The sequence below is a fragment of the Poecilia reticulata genome, chromosome 8 (assembly GCF_904066995.2).
Source record: "Poecilia reticulata chromosome 8, P_reticulata-male-v2, whole genome shotgun sequence".
Classification (NCBI taxonomy): domain Eukaryota; kingdom Metazoa; phylum Chordata; class Actinopteri; order Cyprinodontiformes; family Poeciliidae; genus Poecilia; species Poecilia reticulata.
In genome coordinates, this window is record NC_088837.1 from 2524457 (window position 1) to 2547844 (window position 23388).

The 23388-nt window shown below is 39.6% G+C and overlaps 1 protein-coding gene across 2 annotated transcripts in view; it reads left to right on the forward strand.

Moving 5' to 3' along the window:
- The first annotated feature begins 381 nt into the window (after window positions 1–381).
- Window positions 382–23388, forward strand: part of LOC103468315 (neurabin-2-like) — a 30020-nt gene continuing 7013 nt past the window's right edge. The window contains exons 1-11 of one of the 2 annotated variants that reach the window (XM_081609621.1): window positions 382–610; window positions 7568–7963; window positions 8043–8251; window positions 8328–8660; window positions 8737–9405; window positions 17357–17489; window positions 19398–19518; window positions 20841–20945; window positions 21059–21194; window positions 22918–23061; window positions 23198–23251. In XM_081609621.1, coding sequence (XP_081465747.1) covers window positions 7654–7963; window positions 8043–8251; window positions 8328–8660; window positions 8737–9405; window positions 17357–17489; window positions 19398–19518; window positions 20841–20945; window positions 21059–21194; window positions 22918–23061; window positions 23198–23251 — 2214 coding nt within the window. In that variant the 5' untranslated portion in view covers window positions 382–610; window positions 7568–7653. The remainder of the gene's footprint in view (window positions 611–7567; window positions 7964–8042; window positions 8252–8327; window positions 8661–8736; window positions 9406–17356; window positions 17490–19397; window positions 19519–20840; window positions 20946–21058; window positions 21195–22917; window positions 23062–23197; window positions 23252–23388) is intronic. The other variant, XM_008415292.3, reaches the window with a different exon arrangement.

Here is a 23388-nt window from a genome sequence, read left to right on the forward strand (position 1 = left end):
ATTATAGAGTCTTTAAAACTGACTTAGTGGAAGTTGATCTTTATATGAGGAAAAAAAAGTCTTAGAATTTAAAAATATGTATATATTTTTTAAGATGTATTCAATTGAATTCTATTAATTAATTTCCCATTGGGATCAATTAAGTATTTTTAATTGAATTGAATTTATCTAGAATAGACCAATAATTATTACATTCAAAAATGTTTAATTGTCTTATAATTTTCTATTTGTGAGGCAGGCTGGTTGCCATTTATGTAAAAATAGCAGCGGTTGAGGTGAACTTGGGGCCCCAATTTCGATTCCACTTCCGCCCTCAAACAATTTTGGACGGGCCCTGGTGCCAGACCAAGATTATAATTAGTGTCCGCCATCTGGCCAGTTCTTTGAGAACTTTGTGGAGGCGCCCCTGATCAAGAAGGAGAAAGGAGGAGGGAAATGCGAGGTGGGGAGAAAGGGATGGAGGAAAACAGATGATGAGCGAAAGGAGGAGGAGGAGCAGCGAGGAGGCAGGCACTCACAGGAGGAATCAGCGACAACAGCAGGACAATGGGCTGTCTCCGCTCCAGATCATAACGGACACCGGGTTTGCTCCAACTAACTGGATTACCAGGTATGACTTGCGGCGGAACGGGTCACTTTCCGGCTCGGTGTTTTTCTTTTCTTTTTTCTTTTTTTCGTCCCGCTTTTTAAATGTGCTGTTTGTCCGCGGCAGAAGGGGAGGGTGGAGGTGACGGAGGGGGGAAGCTGCAGGAAGGAAACAGCGCAGTAGCTCAGCAGCAGACACCCAGCGGGGCCTGCTGACCGTCTGCCTCCGGCTCCCAAAGCAGCCGGTGACACCGAATTATTCGGCCGCAGCTCTGGCCGGGCCTACGCTGCTCGTGTCCGAACCGGGCGGACCGAAAAATCACAGCGCGAGCGAACATCCGGAACGTCCGCTCGCCTGAACAAACGCGCCCCCGCCAAACTCCATTATGAAAATCAGCAATTTGACATTTTTAGCCTCCCCAGCAGAGACGGTTGTCACTGAGGATGTCAGACCTGATGTAGATTAACCCGACATCGTTTCTTGATCCATTCGGATGAAATGATAAGTATTAAAATGATCGAATTAAAATCAAAATTGAACTACAAAATAAAAAATATATATTTTCTATCTTTCTACACACATATTTAGCGATGTAACTGAAAGTAACAAATATATTATGCACAGTCGGGAAAATATTCGTATGTGCATATAAATAAAGAAGTGCCTCTACAAACATCCTGACCAGCGGCAGCAGCGGCAGCTTCCTCCCAGCCGCACCAGTCCAGGCCCGGGTGTCTCCTGCACAGATGCGGGGATTGTCGTGGGAATAGACGGACTCATTGTGTTTACTATAATGCGCCTTCTGTTGGACGCTGCGTGTTTGTGACGCACGCAGACGAGCAGTGATGGGGAGATGCTGTGCGGGCATCACTCAGGAGAGAAAAACACACAACACTGATGTGACCGGAGCTGCTGATGCAAGCAGACAGATGTGACCGGTCAGATGCACATGCGTGTGTTTCTCTCTCTGTGTGTGTGTGTGTGTGTGTTTGGGATGTTGCCAAATGTTTGATGAGGAGGACAGAAGAGATTAGGTAGGGAAAGATGAGGAAGATGATGTGTTGAAGTGACTTGCACCCGGTGCGCGTGGCATCTGCTGGAGGAGGCCGGGATCCTCTGATATCAGATGCTATACGAGAGAATCTAATGCACTGGAATCCATGGATTTATATTACAGAAGTCGCTAGAGCAGAAAGAACTGATTAAAGGGAAGTGCTGGGACAGAGGCAGGGTTTTTACTGCAGCTTTTACGGCATGTAATAAACAGGTTTAAGCACATAATCAGAGCCAGCCCAAGGCATAAGGGAACTAAGTAGCTGCTTCAGGCCTTCAGCCCCAGTGTGGCACACTGCTCAGTAGGAAAAATAGCTAATAGCTGCTGTAAAAGTTGCTAACTGATGTAATTGCCAAATTTGCATAATTGCATCCACTTGCATTTGCAATAGGTACTGCAGGATAAACGGATAATATCACAAAGAGGAAGTAAAAGCAACCCGTGTCTTATTTGTATCAGAGCAACTAAAATAAATCTCAACCGCTACAGTTTTTCATCTTGTCCTTTTTTTTTTTTACAAAAGATTTTGTTGCGGTGTTTTGATGTGATTCCAGTAAAAATCGTAAAAGTGAACATACCCCCACCCCCACCTGTTACTGAAAGAAAGCTAGTACTTGATTCCTTTCCCCACAAGTTAGCATTAGTTAAACTGCCGCCCAGTTAATTGACAAAGCAGTTTTGAATTTAATCACTGAAATTGGTGCAGCGGTTTATAGAAATTCTATTTTAATGGATATTTAGGAAGATACATTATAAAAAATAGCTAAAGAAAACTAGTTAGTTAGATTCAAACCCACTTATAAAATGTGCTCACTCAACCATGTAACTTGAAGTAATGTAACTTTACAGAGTTACATCCCGACCATATAATTTATCTGGTCTGGTTAGTATTTAACTTTATAGCATGTAAAAAAAAAACAGCAACTATGAGTGGGTTGTGGTTAAGGGCATAAAACATCACTAGTAAACAAGCTGGCGTGTAAAATGTTTTCCTTGACAACCACAGCTAAGATGTGTGGTTCGTTGGCAGCTAGTGACTCATGGTTAAGAGGCTCAGCCTGCCAGTATGTTTGAGTTTAGCGTTAGCACTGTCGCTTAATTAGGTAAAGCTGGATCTAAACTTATATTCTCGCTCCAGCACAAGTACTTTTTCTACCATTCTTCTTGGATTTCTTAATTTTTACTGAGTTGATGTATTAATTTGTAAAACAACCCCATACATCATACAGATACCTTTTGGAGGATGTTGAATAGTAGTCATTAAAACTGATTAAATTGCAATCAAACATATTAGTTTGTGTTAAGTTCAATCACTGCAACAAGAAAAAAACATCTTATTTTGGTGTAGATTAGAACTTAAAGAAGCAAGGACAGATCACTGATATGATTTTATGTTTTTTATTAGGAATGACAATATCAACTTGGTAAAAGTCAAGAACTGTCATAATGCTTGTGGCTAAGAAATAGTCTAGCAAAAGCGCTAAGATCAAACTTACTTGCAAGTTGCTTTATTCTTTGTGTGAAGATATAAAAATAAGAAAAGCATTCGTGAAGTAGTGAAATTTTAATCTAACAAGGTGACATGAAAACCTTTTTCTTCACCACTGAAGTTGTGCTGTTGATTGACAACAACAAGGTTAGTGTAGCTTAGCTTGGTAGCTAAGCTACACTAGCTAAGATCAAAACAAAAATGTTTTGATCTTTTGATCCTGACTTATTTTATTAAGAAAGAATTTCATAAAGAACTTAGTAAGTTTGTTCGCTTAGCTTTCTAGCAAGTGACTGTCACTAAAAGAGTTAAATCTAGATCCAATCTTAAATTCTTGCTGCAACAAGTCAACTTTCTCAACCACAAGTCTCAACCAGCCAAACTTTCATTAGGGTTTTGTAATTATGTTCATATGAAGTTATAACACAACATGTCATCCTTACTGTGTTCTGAGAGAGAGAGTAGCTAACTTGCTAGCAAGCTAAACTTTTTAACCTCGAGGCAGTTATTGACAATGAATGACACTTATGTCCGTTTGACTTAGCCAGTATTTTTAGTTAGGTTGTTATCAAAATGTTTAGATAGGATTTGTTACCAAAATGAAGTTGCTGGTGTTGTGAGAATGTTCCCATTATTGAGCATTACATTTACAAACTAATGTGTGTGAGTAAAAAATATATTTTAACAACTAAAATGTAACACCTGGGGTGACACAGAGACGCAGTCGGTTGGCCTGTTGCCATGTAGGAAGGAGGTTCTGGGTTTGAATCGTGGCCCGGGGGCTTCCTGAAGGAAGTCTGCAGGTTCTAATAGAATTCCGTTTAGAGCCGCATCAATCCTTGGACGGGTTCTACACGTTCTGCTACCCCCAACTGGGGCCTAGACATACATTTCTGCTAGCTGCCTCTCACCAAACAGCAAAAGTCTCCATCTTTAAACAGGAAGAAAAACGAAGATGCAATTAGGAGTGATCATCCAGGCTGAATAGCAGGAAACAGCTCCAAACCGCAGGGGATTAGGAACCCAGCAGGAGGCAGATGGAGTTGTTCTTGGGAGAGCACTGCGGCTGTAGTTTGTTGTTTCTTCTTCACCAATGAAGAAGAGATGCACCAAAGTCACGCAGAGGTGGGGTTACTGGATTCAGCTTTTGTTCTCCCGTGTTTTTCACCTAAAGCAGGAGCCACCAGCTTCATGGTAACAATAACAGGAAAGAGGCGAGGAGCTGCGGAGCAGCCCTTTGCTTTTCTTTGTGTGTTTTTCTGTGTGTGTGTGTGTTTTCCTCTAGGCCTACGTAAAGATTGTTTGCATCATGTTTGCTCCACATGATCAGTGTGCAAGAATCCATTATTTGGCAAAAAAAAGTGTCACAAGACTGCAGTTGCAGGGTGTATGTGTGTCAGCAGTGCCATCTGGAGCTGCTGTGGGACCAGACAGTAGCGTAAACACTCCTTCCTATTCCCCAGACCGCCTTTAAGCAATGTTTACAATGAGCTGGCATACAAACATGGTTGGCCATGTTTATTATTCTGCAATTCATCTTTAGATACACCTGTATGAGTTTGATCGCAGTAAATACAACTAAAGACTGAGCAGTAACAGATGATAACCTTGAAAAAGGATGCTACAAAAGCACAGTTCAGGGTATTATAAGCCTGGCGGGCCACCAGGCTTTACTTTCCACACAACCTTTCTCAAGATATCTAGTTTCAGCAAGTCCAATTAAAGACTTCTTAAGGTCATTTTCATGCCACTTTGAATTAATTTTAAGACAGAAAAAACTGTAAATATAGGGGAGGTTGAGGGATCTTGATGTACTACAATGAGGCACTGAAAATGCTAAATCTTTGTGGCTCTTGGAGGTGGTGCTATGCTTCTCACGCTACATATAACCCCTGTAGTGCCAAGCTTAAAATTTTTCTTTGCACAAAATGCACTTAGCCTTGTATGGGTTAGCAACATAAGTTAAAAAAGCTAGGTAGCTATGTACCAATAGGATATTAGCAAATAATTGTCTGTAGTTCCAACTACCTTGAGGTACAGAACACAGAGAATATGTCTGGGCATGACTCAGACTTATGCCTGAAAGGAAAGTTCCATAAGAAAAACAAAATACATGTACGAGAACACACAAGATAAAATAGTCCAGTCACAACAAAATGTAAGACCTGTGGTTAACGTATTTAAATATCAACACACTTTTTAGAACTAATTTAAACTGATTAAGGCCTTAATTTTAGATAGATGAATTTAAGACTTTTTAAGTTTTTTTTTTTTGTTTTTTTTTGGGTAGTGTGATGAAACATGACCCAAATACAGTCTGTATTGGTGACATCATCATCACCATTTCCACTCCACTGATTGTGAACCTGCAAGACCAGTTCAGTTTTTTGGACAGCTCTCAGACAGTGCTTGTTTGGCACTGTTCCTGTTAAGTATGTCGAATTTGGAGCAAATTTATGTTATATATCCAATGTAGACTCACTGGTGGTATGAATCCTCACACCTCAGCTGTGATTTTTCACACAAATCCCACAGACACGGCTAAAAAAATTAGATTCATCCTTTTAACTATTAAAAAGGTCATCGGAGTCTCCAGAATATACATTTTGTAAAAGGATTATCACAATGACAAGCAGCCACGTATTTGTCTGACAGATTACCTTTTGAAACATTTGGTCCACATTCATTATGTGATTCTTACCTTCAGTGAATATATCAGTTTGACACAATTTCTGCTAAAAATGAAAACAAAATTACAGGACATAATTTCATTGCCGTTCTCTACAACAGAAATGCGTCTATTATGTCTACTGCAGCTAAAAGTAAAAAGAAATTGATGACTGCATTCAAAATAATGTTCTCTATTGTTATAAAAAGACATAGGTTGAGCAGTCAGACTATCTGCCCTGTCAGCTTTCAGGAGGTTATTATGTAGATATTATGCCACTGGTTTCTGACCAACTGCCATCTGAATACAGCATTAACATTTTAAGAGTGATGACTGGTGCACCTTAGTTTCCACATCATGGCCGTTCGTTTTTTATGCAATCCAAAGTATTTCTGAACAGCCAACTTTGCATTTTTTGTATCTACACATAATCCGCAAACAATTATGATATTTTCTCTTCTAGCCATAAATACGGTATGACGTAAAATCTTAACGGTTTTGAAGGTGTAACTTTCAAAACCTTGATTAACATCTCATGCATCATACATGCATCCAAGAATCCAAGCCGATTGTCTCCGTCGCTCAGAAATGGTGTACAGGACAGGGGCAGCTGTAATTGTGCCATGTTTAGAGCACCCTCAGTATTGTTCTTTATAGATGTTTTTATTGTTTTTGTTTTATGAAAAATGACAATGTAAAGCATTGTGTTTTGTCATTAGAAACATTCTAACAAAACAAATAGGGGTTGGTCTTTTTGCCGCTTTTGCCATTTTATCCCCTTGTGGTTTTGGTCATTGTATTGATCCTCGTAAAGAAAAAAAAACATTTTATACAATAAATGGCTTGAAGTTATTTTCTATAACCAACTTATCATCTGTTGTTGTGTTTCTATGAATCTATTCCCTAACCTTATATTCTCAGCTTATCAGACGTCATTTTCTGAAAGAGTTGACTGATCCAAACTGGGATCAGAACCAAAATAGATGAATAAAGTGTCAGTCTTCAGATAACAGTAAATAAGTGAAATTATTTGAGAGATTTGAGCATTTCTATAAAGCTTGATCTTCATTATGTACTAACATTTCTGACAATGAAGTGATTGCGAGGGCATAACTTAGGACTGGAGGATATGGCTGAGAAACGAATCATGATATAAGAATCTGTATTGGCCAATATCAGTAATTAATGATTCATTTTTGTTTTCAATATCTGATAGTTTTTGCTCCAGCAGCTATGAGGCACGAAACTTTAAATTAAACTGCTGCTACGCAAGTTACTCAATAGGTTGTTGCTAGGTAACCACAAGTTACTCAACAGGTTGTTGCTAGGTAACCACGAGTTACTCAACTAGTTGTTGCTAGGTAACCACGAGTTACTCAACTTGCTGACTCACTAACGTAAAAAGTGAGTGAGTTAGCTGATGCCACCAACCGTGAGGTTGAGCAGCTAAAGACTTTCTTCTGCCTACATTCCCCAGAATGCTGCGTGGATCTGGATCAGAGTAATACATTTGATCCAGAGTTCTGGGTCAGATGTATTATTTATCGATACCGATCACGTTGCTATCGCAATGTATATTCTTATTGATTTATTGTCCAGCCCAAGTATAACTTCCTGGGTACAATGTTGTTGGTAGATGAGTAGGAAATACAATATGGAGGGGACAAAATGGCAAAGTATAGATACCAGATACCAAACAGCGAAGGGGCAAACTGACCCGCAGCAAAATCACCTGACACATATCAACAGCTATCATTGCTCTGTTTACAGGAGGCGAACGTAAAGCAGCACCAGGATGTGGCCCCCTTTATCCCTGTTAATCTGCCGTTCACCCAGGGGCTTTTGATTTACCAAAAATGATGAAGACTGAACCCCCATCGGCCACAGGGGGCAACGGGGCCTCTGGCGGGAACAACGGGGGTTCCAACCTGCGGAGTCCCTCGCCTCACCGCAATGCCTACGAGGCGGGGCTGGCAGCTCTGAAGAAGGCCACCGACCACCTCAACAATGCCGCCAACGGAGCTCCCAACCCCGGCTCCAAACCTCCCCTTCTCCCCCGCCCGACTGGAAGGGGCAAGCGGTACGGGTCCAACGTCCACCGCATCAAGAACATGTTCATGCAGATGCAGTCTCCAGGTGATGAAGAGGATGGTGTCAAAATGTTAGGTAAGCAGGCTCCTTCAGGGGTACATCCTGATTGGGTCGTTTTAAACTATTTGTTTAGTTAATTATTTGTCATTTGTAGGTAAGGAAGAGGCACTGAAATTATCGATTCCAAGGGCCTCAAGTCTCAACGAGAATGTCAACCACAGCGCCTTGCTGAAACTTGGAGATTCAGTCTCAGAGAGAGTCAACAGGTTTGACTCTAAAACAGGATCAGAAGGTGGAAACTCCTCTTTTGGTTTGTCCAAACTTCAGGAGACCAGGCGAATATTTGAACAACGAACTCTACAGGTAAGTTCCTCAATATGTCGGCTTCCTCTAATCCGTCTGCCCTGAGTTTTGATACTGATTGGTGTTTCTTTGTCAGGAGAAGCAAGCCGCTACCAACCGCATTTTGCTGAAAAAGGAGCGTGCTTCGGGCTTTCAGGACGGTCGTCTAGACGTCGTGGCCCGCTTTAACGGGTCAACAGAAGCTCTAGACCGACTGGACGATCCTCCAGCGCCCAGTCCTGCTACCCTTCCATCTGCTGCGTCTTCGGTTGGCCCGAGTGAGGCGGTCAGCCCCACTGTGAGCCAGCTCAGCGCGGCATTTGAAAAGGGCGACGTGCAAAACAACCTCTACCTCCCCCAGCGTCGGTCAGCCCCTGCCTTAGCGCCAAAACCCAAACCTCCAACTAAAGGAGATGCAGCTGAAAAAAAGGTAAAAAGTGTTGAACACTTGCATAAAAAACCCTGTGAATTAACTGAGTTAAAACAGATCTTTCTTGCATTCAAAGGCACATTCTGTTGGTAAGGAGACCAAAAAGGAGATAACAGCAGAAACAACAAACACCACAACAGCTCTGCCACTGGAAGCAGAAGGTTCTGTACAAAGGAGCGCTGCAGGACAGGCTACATGCCAAGAAAACGATGGGTTCGGACTGTCATTAGACCACTACTTAAACTCATCAACGCCTTCGATTACAGTGACTGTAACGTCTGCCTCATTCGAGGCAAAACCTGAGTCCCAGGTGGAAGGAAGCGAAGACACGGATTTAACTATGGTGGAGTCCCAGGCCAAAGAAAAGGACGTGTCCAATGAGGCAACCGGAGGGACGTTGGTCCAGGCCGAGGTTCACGCTTCACTAGAAAATCGGGAGAAAGAACCTCCGCCTTCCTCCGGCGAGAGAGAAGACTCTGAATGGAGGGAAGCAGAAGAAGACGAGAACGACGAGGACGGCTCGCGCAGGGAGGATTACTCAGAGGGAGATCTCGTAGAAATCAGTGCTTACAGCGGAATCGGCGAGGAAGATTCAGGGGGAAGCCAGCTGGACGACGAGGATGACGAAGAAGATGAGGAGGCATATCAGCCGGAGAGCAGTTGCTCTGAGATGCCCGGTCTCCCCGAAGAAGAGGAGGCCCCACCGCCCAGCAGAAAGATTTGCTTCAGCACAGACCCAATCAAGGTCAGTCAGTGTTTGCTGGCTTGCAGTCCTCCAGTCTCTACCTTCCAGGTCATTAAAACGTAAATTTTAAATGTTAGAAGATGCTGAACTTTGGGTAAACAGGTCAGGGAGAATGTTGAAACAGTATGGCTCAACTTCAAACCTTGCGGACAGGAAAGCTGTTTAAAGTTTATGGAAAGATGGATGGAGCAAGAAAAGGCGTTGGAGGCTGCAGCAGACTTTAGACAGGGATGAGGTTCACCCTCCATCTGAGCTACAGCGGAACGGATCAAATATTATCTGTTAGAATGTCCCAGTCAAAGTCCAGGCCAGTCTGTCGCAAGCCTTAAAGATTGATGCTCACAAATGCTCTCCAGTTTGAAAAAGCAGCAAATCTTTGAGTCTGTAGATGTCCAAAGTTGACAGAGACATAACGCAACTGACTTGCACATGTAATAGTGGTAAAGGGGGGTTCTGAAATGTACTCTGGAAAAGTATGATCAACTGATCATCAGAATTAACTGAATAATTCTGATGATTAACCAGTTGATTGGATAAACTAAATTTGTACATTATGCAGATTTTTCATTAAGCCATCTCAGCTTATACAATATTAAAAAATACAAATAAACAAATTATTCAGCTATTTTTTTAAATAATGCCAAAAATGCAATAACATAGCATTTCTTAATGAATGTTTGCTCACAAGCAAACATTAATTTTGAAAATGAGCAAAATTAATGCTCATTTCAAAAATTTATGAAATGAACAACTTGAAAAACAGTGCAAGTATTGCCAAGAGCAAAACCTAGCAGTATGACTTGGGTTTGTGAAGTCATACTGGATCAAGGATTAGAGTGTCCAGTTTCTACTGAAAATATCTTATCACTTGAAATAAGACAAAACAAGTAACTTTCCAGCAAGGTGTAGCAGCTTGTTTTAAGTCAATAATGCCATAACACTGAGGAAAAAAATACTAGTTATACATGAAACAATCTGCCAGTGGAACAAGACATTTTCCTGTAGGAATTTAGTTATAAGTTGGTTTTGTCTTATTTCAAGCAACTGAGATATTGTGGCACTAGAAACTAGACCAAAGTGCTTGAGAAGATTTTGCATTTGTGCAGGTCAAGCTGGCTGAAGTCTTGTCTAAAAGAACATCATCATTGTCATTTTTCATTCCCACGTTTACGCTACGAGGCTTGAACTTATTAAAAGTGGCTCCATGAAGCCGTTCTGTTATCCCTTGACATTTCTGCACAATAAAATTATTGAGCCACAGTCAGACGGGGAAAAAAATCACCCACGTCTCTGTCCCATATATGTATGACATTAAAGATAGTCCTGACACTTATTTGCATCCAGTTAGAGCCATGATCTGAATGAACTAAGATGTCCTTTGGAAAGATGAGAGCAGAATTATTATCTTATATTTGACCAAAGTACACAGCTTCACGTTTGGAAAAACCAAACGAAGCATGTCGGCACAAACACAATGCACGGTGGTGGAGGACTCATGCTGTGGGCTCATTTTGAAGCCCTTGCCGTTATTTAGTTGACCACAAATTTCCTGTATGTCAAGACCATGTCTGAAAGTTAAAGCTCGGCCCAAACTGGGTCATTCAGTGGGACGGTAGAGCAGGATGACTGAAAAAGAAAAACCCAGACTCCTCGGACTCAACGGAAAAACTGTGTAGAAATAAATGTTGTGAAACTGAACGTTGCTTAGAAAAGAAGAGATACGAAGATCTTCTAGCATAACGGAGACAATAACTACCTCACATTACTGACACAGAAGGTGGTTCTGCAGGCTGCTGAGTCATGCTTTTTTTATTTTTTTTATTTGTGCTTCTTCTCAGTTTAATAAACAAAATAAACACAATATTGTCTTGCTTTATACACTTCAGGTTAGAGTTGCATCAATTCAGAGTCAGGTAACAACTTTTCTACAAGAAATACATGTTCTAAAACAAACCAGAAGTACCTGGGGGCATTTTTGTTTCACCACATTATTTCCTGCTAACTGGAGTTGATGCTAGGGCTACGTGTACATGAATGTGGGCTTTGATGTGTGTTACCAGTCAGCTAGCTGAACACTTCCTCTACTCTTTTAAAATGAACAAGTTTACCGGTCCAAACTTTAGATTTTTTTAAAGCTTTTTTTTGTTGTTGTTCCAACTCTACTCTACTTGTTTGTACCAGGACTGCAGCAGTGAGCTAGCTTGCCACTGAGCGTTGTGAAACATGTCTCTGCTCGCACAGATAGTCATAATATTACCAGCATACTTCCTCTGTTATGCAGAGCATTTAACGGCTTGTCAGAGTGAGAGATTAGAAAGTGTTTCGGTTGAATATAACTTGAGAACATGGGAGGCTAAATAACGTGCATTGATTAGGAGGATCAGATTTAGCTTAGCTTGCTGTTTTAAGATGATGGTTGTAGAAATTTTTCATGTCAAGAGGGATTTTCTTTTTCATTTTCTTGACCAAATGTTTAGCCGCTCATCTGTGTTGTGTTGCCTCGGGCAGCTTAAGGTAAAGAAATGGCCTGAAGCGGCGGCGGTAGCTGCCGCAGTTTAAAGGTTCAAACCGCTACATGCTGCAGGTCCTTCGTATGAAACACAAATCTCTGATTTTTATTTCTTACAGAGGACAGAAAAAGCCTCACATTTGTTTGAATGTACTCTTCAATAAAAGTGTGCAGTGGAGGGGGGGAAAAAAAGTTTTCTAGATTTTAATGTTGATACCATCATAGCTGATAAAGGTTTGAGAACTTACAAAACATTATGAGTCGTAATGATCAGCTTTTACGTTCTACAATGATGGGCTTGAAATCTTGACCTGCTTTTTCATGTTTTCATATATGTTGGAATTTACTTTTGTTTGGTGATTCAGCTGCATATAATAATTATTTAATTATCATATGATTAAAGGAAATTGACATGGATACAATACCATTACATAGGCCCACGCAATGAGATCAGAGCATGTAATATTTGTATGGGTTAACAGTTAAATGTCTTTCACTGCTGTTTGGGGGTCTTTATCTGATACCAAGTAAACAAATGGTCAGTATCAGGTTAGGGTGGCCTGTCGTAACACCTAATAAATTAATTAATTGCATGATAAATTAAAATGAACTCCATAATTTCCATTTGCATGATTGTTTTTCTCATGTCTGGATGACAAAAACCTTCAGTCTGGTTGGTCTCAACTAGTTTACAGAGACTTCAGTATCCACTTTACTTGCTTTGTTTATTTATGTTGGATATTTAAGATGTCTTCCAGTTCCAGTGTTAATGTTCATTGGAATTTAAAGGTCATTAATCTTTGCATTATTATTACCATCATATTAGTTGAAGATGGTCTCAGAACACTTATTATTTATCGCAATAACTGTTATAGTGACAGGCCTAATCACTTTTATTTAAGTTTGATATATCATCAAACTTCTGACCTTTAGGTGTTTGTGTGGTTGAATAAAAAAAACAACCCACAACTTTCAAGTTTTAATTTGTAAAGATTTTGAAAATCGTGCACAATTTCCCCCAACCTCACATTTCTGCACAACTTTACTTCCGCTTGAAATCCCACCAAGAAAATACATTGAAGTTTGTGGCTGTAGTGTTAAAAAAAATGCAAAAATGTTGTATAAATACTTTTGCCAGGTACCTTAAGCCAGATTTTTATCTCTAAACCAGATGTGTGTGGAAGAACTAGCGCAGAAGGAGAAACCCCTTCTTGAGGTTTGCAGCCACAGTCAGAGAAATATTCTCCTTCCAGAGACACCCAGGAGATTCACAGCCTGGGCTTGTTCGCTGTAATTACGTCTCAAAGCTGGTTGTTAATTGCAGTTCTGATAATATGTGTTGAGAGCTCAAATCTCTCCCCCTCACACCCCCCACCCGCCCCCGGAGAGCTTTGCAAGACTGCAACCTTCTTCAGCTGAACATCCTGTTGTAAAATTTCCTGCTATATCTGTAACGTCATGTGACTACTATACTTTTCAGGAGACTCAGCAGACTTTGCACTGTCACACACAAACTCAGCAGCCAGTGGAAGGTCGCGACAGGCTGAGAAACGCCCGTCAGGTCCCCCGCCCTGACATTCTTCATCTCACCTAAATTCAGACGCACCGAATGTGTTTGCACTCGGATGTACACAGGACTACCTCTGTGTCGGCGGCAGTTGGAATGTGGTTGAATTTGTTTGTTTTCCTTGGAAAAAAGAAGGGCAACACGTACACGCTCACTCACACACACACATACGCACACTATGATAGATAAGAATCACAGAATGTAGCTTTGTTTGAATGAAAACCCACCTGGTGTGCGCTTTTAACGGAGCTGATAAGCTAACGTTTCTGATTCCTGCTGATCTGCTCGGTGTAGAAAGAAGCACAAACCGCTAAGAGGAAAAATGTTTGCAATAAAAAGGCATGTTCTGTGTTGCTCCGCTACATTGATTCTGATGTTATTTTATGCGTAGATAAAACAACATTTTAAATTTAAGTACTTTAAAAAGTCTTAAATTTATGTCAACGTGTAAGTTGGTCTTAAATTTTGTTAGCAGGATTATTTAATCTTGCGTAGTTTATATAGTTTGTTTTTCTCCTGAAATTTTCTGTCAGACAAACGTTTAAGTCACGTACAGATAGATATCTCCTTTGCGTTTTGTGACTCGAGGTGGTGGGAGCTACGGCTAACTAGCTGCTAACATCCCCTTGTCAGCTAGCTTTTTGTGTGTAACTTTATCGCTGGTTTGCTTGATGATGTTCATCTTTGCCACTGGCTCACTTCCGTTGCCAACCCATACGATGCTACATTCGCTCTGTGCAAGAAATCTTGCCATTACTATTATTTAAAAGCTCACATTTTCTTTTGTACACTTCTGTTGCCGAATAGGTCTTAAATTTCATTCAAAATGGTCTTAAACAGTCTTAAACTATATGGCTTCTGAATCCCAGTAAAAACTGGGAGGAAAAAGTGATCAGATATTCAATTCAGCTTTAGAACCGCAAACCTGAAGTTCTTAATCGATCCAAGACTAACTATCAAATTTTATCCTTTCCCTTTTTAATTTAATGGACCTGGCTTCAGCTGTGTCCAGAGAGCTGCCCTCTGTCTTGGTGCCATGCTTCTTTAACAAAAGCAAATTATAACCCAGAGGACTGCCAGTGCCTGAACACTTCCTCCACCAAATACTGTATGACTCACTCCTAATTCTGTTGGTATTTCTGTTGTATTTCCAGTACTGGACTGATGGTAGAGGCTAAAAGTGTAAGTTATTAAAACAGGTCACACGTATGGAGGCAACAATTTAAACATGCACATTCCAGCCACTTATGTTGTGATCTGGATTTCGTTTGCCATGCCGGTTTGGTTTCCCACGCTCCTGTGTCACAACACAGCCAGCTGCAGTAAGACTGCATGGACAAAAACACAGCACAGCGTTTTACTGAAGACCATCCGGTCTCATGTGGAACCACATTGTGTGCTATGGCCTTCATCATGCAGTTAAGTAACATGGGAGTCCAGGATCACTACACAGACAGACGTCAAGAATGTGGAAGCAATTTGCTCATGGGAGAAAACATTCTACATGTTGGTGGGATTTGTTGTTTTTGTTTTGTTTTATTTTTGTCTACCATTGACATGGAAATTCAACATATGTTCATGAAATGGGAACAAGAGCAATAGTCTACCTATTTCAACATTTTAACACAAAAAGGAGAAGCTGAAAGTTTCTTAAGAGTTGATGTAAGTTCAACTAGTGAGTTCTGCTGAATTCAACAAACCTTATCTGGTTATGGAATTCAGATGTTTGTGTGATTTGTCCTTGTTCTATGTATATATATATATATATATATATATATATATATATATATATATATATATATATATATAGAGTCACTTAAAGGTATATACCTTTATATATAGATTCTATATATAATAGATACGGATGTAGCACACATATATATATATATATATATAAAAAAATATATATATATATATATATATATATATATATATATATATTTTTTTTTTTTTTTTTTTTTTTTTTTAGTTTTTATTATTCTGTTAGGTTGACTCAGTCGTTCTTGCTTGTCTTCAGGGAACATTAGAACCCTATTGCAGACAAGCTCTTGCATTTACACAGCTTTAAAGTTACTCAACAGGAAGGAAGCGTGACAACAGGAAGCAGTCTAACAATACTGCCCTATGACCCGGTTTCTGCTGGTGTGTGTGACAGAGAGAGGCAGAGAAAGAAGCAAGTAAAATTCAATATAAAATTCAATTTAACAGTTGCAGGCTGTAGCTTCATGACACATTCATTTCTGAAATATAAATGCTTGTTTTATTTTTTGTTGTTGTTCCTGCTTAAAACTTAAATTTTGCTCATCTGCCATTCTGTGCCTTCTAAGTTTGGAAAAGAGAATACAAAATATAAGCAGCTTTATTCAAAAAAATGTAACGCGTCACAGTAAAATTTTACCCAAACATTTTAAAACAAAGACTTTTTTGTTTTTACAAATCATCTTAAAGTTAAAAAAACAACAAAACCAAAGCACCATCATAAAGTCATCAAAAAAAAAAAAAATGTAGCGGGGACGAGAGAGCAAAAAAGAGAGAGAGAGAGAGAGACAGTGTCTTCCACACACTGGAACGTAAATAATACTGTAGGAAAAACCTCCCACACAATAAAATCCTTCAGCTCTGTCTTTGGTTTTTGTCACACACACACATATATATAAATATATATATATATGTTTCAACTGCAAGATTGGCACTAAATGTGCCAGGCTTCCATCGAAATACAGTCATGTGATCAACAAGATGGTTACCAAGGAAACCGATGCTGTTGACCTTTTTGGGTTGGGGGAGGGGAATTATAGATAGCAACACAAATGAGAGGGTACAGTGAAAGGAAAGGCACACATAGTGTGAGATTTACAAAAAGAAACATAAAGTGACTTCTTGCTTCAAATAACTATACGTCTATATACATATGTTTATATGTAGATATATCTCTTTTTTATATATCTTTTTTGCTTTTCCTCGTGATATAAGAACAATCTTCAATGTGCAATATTGTGATTCTATGTGACTGAACAACACAAGGTAGAGCATAATTTAGTGTATTTGTGGTTTTTCAAATTTATTTTTACAAAAAGTATATATACAGATACTCAAGAGCCAATGAATTGTAGAACAACGTTCCACCAGTCTTTATGGGATGTCTACTGGCTGAAACCATTATCCATCCATCCATCCTTCCATTTTCTTGACACCCTTGTCCCTCAGTGGGGTCAGGAGGGTTGCTGGTGCCCATCTCCAGCTAACGTTCCAGGTGAGAGGCGGGGTCACCCTGGACAGGTCGCCAGTCTGTCACAGGGCAACACAGAGACACACAGGACACACAACCATGCACACACACACTCACACCTAGGGGCAATTTAGACAGACCAATTAACCTGACAGTCATGTTTTTGGACTGTGGGAGGAAACCGGAGAATCAGGAGAAAACCCACGCATGCACAGGGAGAACATGCAAACTCCATGCAGAAAGACCAGGGCCGGGAATCGAACCCAGAACCTTCTCGCTGCAAGGCAACAGCTCTACCAACTGCGCCACTGTGTAGACCCTGAAACCATTATTTTCTGTGAAATTGCTCCAGAAAAATTATGAACAGCAATTTTCATGTATTATCACTGATTCTCAATTAAATTCAGGTCTGGACTTTGACTGGGTCATTCTAACCCATGAATAGGTTTTGATCTGAACTATTCTAGTCCTGTTGGACGGTGTCCCGTGCATCTTTCCCATTAACTTTGACCATTGTCCCTTTCCTTAGGAACAAAAGTCGTGGTTCACATTTAGGCCAAAAAAGTTCAACCATACTGAATGCTATTCTTTGACATTTCAGTAAAGTGCTGAGTTGCCTGACCTTTAACTTTTGTCATATGTGCAGGTCTTCACCACCTACTCTAATGAAGACTACGACCGGCGCAATGACGACGTTGACCCCATGGCTGCCTCGGCCGAGTATGAGCTTGAAAAGAGAGTCGAGAAGCTGGATTTGTTTCCCGTTGAACTGGAGAAAGGTTTGTACACATGTTTAAAGTCGCTAAGAGTCACTCCGTCAAGTCTCTTATGTAACTACACACACCACATACACACACAGATACACTGGCAGGGTTCTCTCAGAGGACATACACTGTCTGCATGTAACTCTTATCTTCTTATGGGATTAAAGTTTGTGTGGATTAGCCTAATTAGCAGCTAGTCATTCTGGAGGTAATAGATTTGAACCAGCTGGTATGTGTGATGGCTAGTTTGTAATATTAGATATAACAGCAATGTATGTAAGTATTTTAAATACTATACTACAATACTACTCCAATACTACAATACTAATATGAATCGGCAATATTTTTTACAGTACTATTAGATGTTGATAACTGCAATACCGAAATGTTTTAGTATAACAGCTTTATATACTGTGAAGTCTGACAAGTAATAACATGAAAACTACATTGTTAATATGTATTAACATAGTAGCTGGAATACTAATGTGTCATAGTGATGTACCTATAATAGTTATTAAATGCTAACGTATTAGCATGATAATTACATGATAATTACAATATTAACACATATAAGTTCAGCAACTCCTACTAGCATGGTAATTATGAACCAGCATATATTAGCCTGTTTAGCTACAATACTAACTAGCGTTAACATAATAGCAACACTACTATCATGTATTAGCATAATAGCTCAACATGTTTTAGTGTAGTAGTTACAATATAGGGAAGTAATAAAAAGAAAACTACAATGTTTATTACAGGTAACATAATAAATACAATACTTACATGTATTAGCATCACAGTTAGAATACAAATATTTATTCATATATTAGCTATTATAATTAACTGTATTAGCATAGTAACTATAATACTACCTCTTAATAGTATATTAACTACAATACTACAATTCATGTATTTGCATATTTTGCTAACAATTGTCAGTATGATGGCAACAATACTGTTAGGATACTAGCTAAAATCAGGAAACTTTTTTGCATATTAGCCACAATACTAACATGCTTAAGAATAATAAATACAATGCTAACCTGTATCACCACAGTAGCTACAATATTGACATATATTAGCATAATAACTAGAAGGCTAACATAGGCAGCATATTAAATATGATATTAAATACAACACCAGCATTTAGCGAAGTAAATTTGGTATCTACAAGCATGTGTGAGTAACGCAGTAATGCTAAAAATTAGATATACCTTTTTGTGGCAGGATTCAGGACATAGAAAAAATCATTTAGCCCTAAAAAAAAATCAGTTCTCAAAATAGTAAGGTTCAACTTAAGATCAACAGGAAGGGACAGTTTTCAATATGTGCAAAAACTAAAGGAGGAAATGGTTTATGAACACTAAATGTTTTTACCTTGCCTGCAATAAGGTTAAGAGAATAATAAAGGTTAATATACAACCGCTTGGCTAAAATTAGACCCATTGAACCACAATTCTGTTTAGAACAGACAGGTTTAAAAAACTAAATAAGCTGCTGCAGTGAGCTTGCCGCATTCATGACCTCAGGCTGATTGAAACGCTGTGGTGGGATGTGCAGAAACAAATACCCACAAACCTCTCTGAACAGAAGAAACATTCTAAAAACAATGAATCACACTGATAGAAACTGAGAATAATTTCAGTAACTTCTCCTTAGAGCTCGTCGAATTTATTACTTCATGGTGGTACTTGTTTGTTCACACAATGGGACTGATGTACTTCATAATTTTTTCCAAATTTATGACGTACTTGTTTCAACTAGAACAGGCTGACTGGAAAACAAGTATATGGATTAGCTGTTTGAAGTTATTTAATGTGCTAACTTTTTAGTAGACACCATGTACTTCTAAACAAAAGGAAGAAGTAAAGCAGGAGATTCGTAACTGTGTCGCTGTGTTTTTGTCTTTGCGCCCTTCAGACAGCGACGGCCTCGGGATCAGTATCATTGGCATGGGAGCAGGAGCGGACATGGGCCTGGAGAAGCTGGGGATCTTCGTTAAAACTGTCACAGAGGGTGGAGCCGCTCACAGAGACGGCAGGTAGGCTGCCCACCTGTCTGCACTCGCCCTGATACTTGTTTCGACTAGAACGGTATCGACAGGCTGACTGGAAAAATGATGTTTACAGTGGTTTACAAAACCATTCAGAGCACGTGAACTTTTCCATGATTTATCACGTATGTCCACAAACTTTGATGTATTGTAATTGTATTGTAATTTTGTGTGATGGAGTAACTCAAAGCACTGCGTAATGGTGAAGTGGATTCACAAAGATGAAAGTTTTTGAGCATTTTTCGCTAATAAAAAACCCAGTCTTGAATAATTTCCAACTTCTAACAAGTAATCTTCATGGAATTCATTCAGGTGTATCAAACTAAACAGGGTTAGTTAATGCTGCTCCTTTTAAATTTTTACTAAACTTTTCCATGTATCATTTCACTTCCATTTCATGGATGTGTTAGCCTGGCTATTGCCTTCTCATCCAATTCTGCTTGATTCTCATCTCCCTTCAGTGTGCCATCTTGTATTTCTTCCATTGAACTCAATTTCTCACATAGAATTTTAACTAAGCAAACAAAAGGAGGAGTTGTGAATGATGATGATAATTGTTTTATGCTGTCTTAGAGTTGTAGTCTGCCTGTTTAAGGTTGTAGTTTGGCAATGGCAGGAAAAAGAAGTATTCAGTCCGTGTTGGCCACACCTCCAAATATTGAGCAATTAAAGTCAGAGCAAGAGGAATGTTTAAGACATTTTATTACTGGCAAAAATGTTGTTCAGCTCAGCAAGTTTCTGTTTGCTGAGTGTGGGATGGCATTTTCCTTTAAGGTTCATAGAATATCTGGCGCATCACATACGTTATAGCTAAACTTTAGAACTGAGTAAAATCAAATCCAATCGTTTAAAACTTCAACAGAGTCCACGGCTTCAGGAAGCAACGCACAGAATGAGGAGCTAGTTTTTACGAGACAGTATGCGTTGCCATTAACCATAAAATTATGCAAATTCAAATTTTGAAAATAAATTTGTTTAATAGAAACAAGCATATTCACATGTGGTTTTCATTCAAATGTTCATTTAATAGAAACACCACACTTGCAAAATTGTATTGGCCTATGACATAAAATCCCAATAGATTCTACTGACCTTTTTGGACTTGTTCAAAAGGTATTACTATTTCTGAAAGCCTCTATAAACGTCAATTAATCTAAAATTTTAGTTCAAGTCTTGTTGGCTTTTGGTGTCACTGAAACTGTTCTCTACAGCTTACTTCCTTTCTGATACTGGAACTTAGACACTGACGGTTTGGACTTAAGGTGGTTCTGTGACTGCATACAGTGGGTTTATTTCTGCTGTGCTTTCAGGATCCAGGTGAACGATTTGATAGTGGAGGTCGATGGGACCAGTCTGGTTGGCGTCACCCAGAGCTTCGCCGCCTCTGTCCTCCGCAACACATCAGGCACAGTCAAGTCAGTCGCATTTGCTTTCTGTGAACTCATGTTTTTAATATTTGAAGCTAATAAAGGAGTTTCACGATTCATATGTGTGGGTTAAGTGATTTTTTTTAAATTTTTTTTTTTAGGTTTGTTATTGGCAGGGAAAAGCCGGGGGAGCAAAGCGAAGTGGCTCAGCTGATCCAGCAGACTCTGGAGCAGGAGAGATGGCAGAGAGAGATGATGGAGCAGAGATACAAACAGTACATGGACGACGACGAAGAGGTAGGGGGGAAGACAGGCAGCACGTCGAAGCGTTTATTGAAAAACAAAGTACAGCTTAGATAACTTGTCCAGGTTTTTTTCTGTCTGTATTTCTGAAGAACAAAAAACAGAGCGCATCGTCAGCTGTGCTGCTGCTGCAGCTTCACGTAACCACAGGAAATCAGAAGTGTCCTTTCAGCGTGTGTTTGTGTTGAGACAAAATGTCGTCTGTGTGCAACCACATGGCCTGTCCTTTCTCAGTCTAACTTCTCCACCTTGTGGCCAGAAAAGGGAACAGAAGCCTTTCAGTTAGCTTATAAATTGCCTTTGTTATTTGATGCCAAGGAAATTCCAGTTAACTATTAAAAATGTGTTTAATAGCTCTATCTGCTTGGTCGTTTTCCTTATGAATTAGTCATGTAATTCCTGCATAACTCAGCTGTAAATTGGATGGTGAAAGGAAATTAAATGGATTGTTGAAAGAGGATCGATACATTAAAATTCCTAATAATAGCCATTAATAATAGACATTAATCCTTGGTGTGAAAAAGACGTTAATAGACATCTTGTTTGCTGTGGTCTATAAATGCGCTGATATCAAGGTTGTCTTTGTGTCAATACAGAAGTGTAAGCAGAGCTGAAAATCCATTATGATGATAACATCATGGCTTTATAATCTGATTGCAATTCTGTTAGTTTGTTCAATACAGCCTGTTAATGTAAGATTAACTTACTTTGTGATGTAGAGCAGAAAAACAAGATAAATGGTTGGGAGGTTGCCATTAATCATTTGGATGCTTTACCTTGAAGGCTCTGGCTACATTTAGTCTTTCTCTTGAATATTCACATTCATTATACAGCTTAATTACATTTTTTGTTGTTCAAACTGCATAAAACTCCCTTCCAATAATATAATTTTTTTAAACAAAAAAATTATTGAATTTGTCACAATTAGTCAACTTGAAAAGTGAAAGGCTTCTCACCAGCCTACACTGTGGATTCCAACGTAGTGAAAGTTGAGATAATAATATCTTATTAATCAAACAATTTGCTGTTCAGTTTCAGACAGTGAACATGGTCTTTTTGGTGCTTGAATATGTTGTTTGTTAGCTTTTATTGCTAATAGAGATTATATTAACTGAGAAAAGCAACCAGCAAACCACGCTGCTGTTCCTACTTTTAACTGAGACGCCGCCACATTGTGTTTGACGTTCTCAAGTCAGAGAAAAATGTCACTTAGTTTTAGCCTGGGCTGCACAGTGGTGCAGTTGGTAGAGCTGTTGCCTTGCAGCAAGAAGGTTCTGGGTTCAATTCCTGGCCCGGTCTTTCTGCATGGAGTTTGCATGTTCTCCCTGTGCATGGTGGGTTTTCTCCTGATTCTCTGGTTTCCTCCCACAGTCCAAAAACATGACTGTCAGGTTAATTGGTCTGTCTAAATTGCCCCTAGGTGTGAGTGTGTGTGTGCATGGTTGTGTGTCCTGTGTGTCTCTGTGTTGCCCTTTGACAGACTGGTGACCTGTCCAGGGTGACCCCGCCTCTGGAGTGACGTTAGCTGGAGATGGGCACCAGCAACCCTCCTGACCCCACTGAGGGACAAGGGTGTTAGAAAATGGATGGATAGTTTTAGCCCATAACACTTACAAGACTTACAGGACTAATAGCTAGCAGTTAACTGATTGTCATCATCAGTTTTCTTCTCTATTCTCTCATTTTATGCTTCTAAATGTATTTTATTTGTTGACAGACTGGCGAATACGCTACAGACGAGGAGGAGGAGATGAGCCCGATGTTTCCGAACTCCATCGAGGTTTTCGACCTGGCGGAGAACCAGGACACGTTGTCCCCCGTGGAGCTGGATCCTGAGAAACTGGCCCACAAATTCAAGGAGGTGCGTTTGGTTTTCAGCAAAACAAATTTACTGATGTTTACTTGTAATTTTTACTTACATAAACTTTTCTCTATTGGGTTTGTTACATGCTCCGAGCTTAAACCAAATGTCCTGCTATCTTTTTTTGTTGGTGTAGCTCCAGATTAAACATGCGGTAACGCAGGCAGAGATCCAGCTGTTAAAGAGGAAGGTGAGCCCACTTTGTTTTCAGTTCGTTTCTACAGGATGAGTTACAAAAAAAAACAAAAAAACATGTGGTACAAAAGAGAAAACACATCTCTGTCTGTTCTCAACAATGACTTAATGCTGGCTCTCCCACCCACGTAC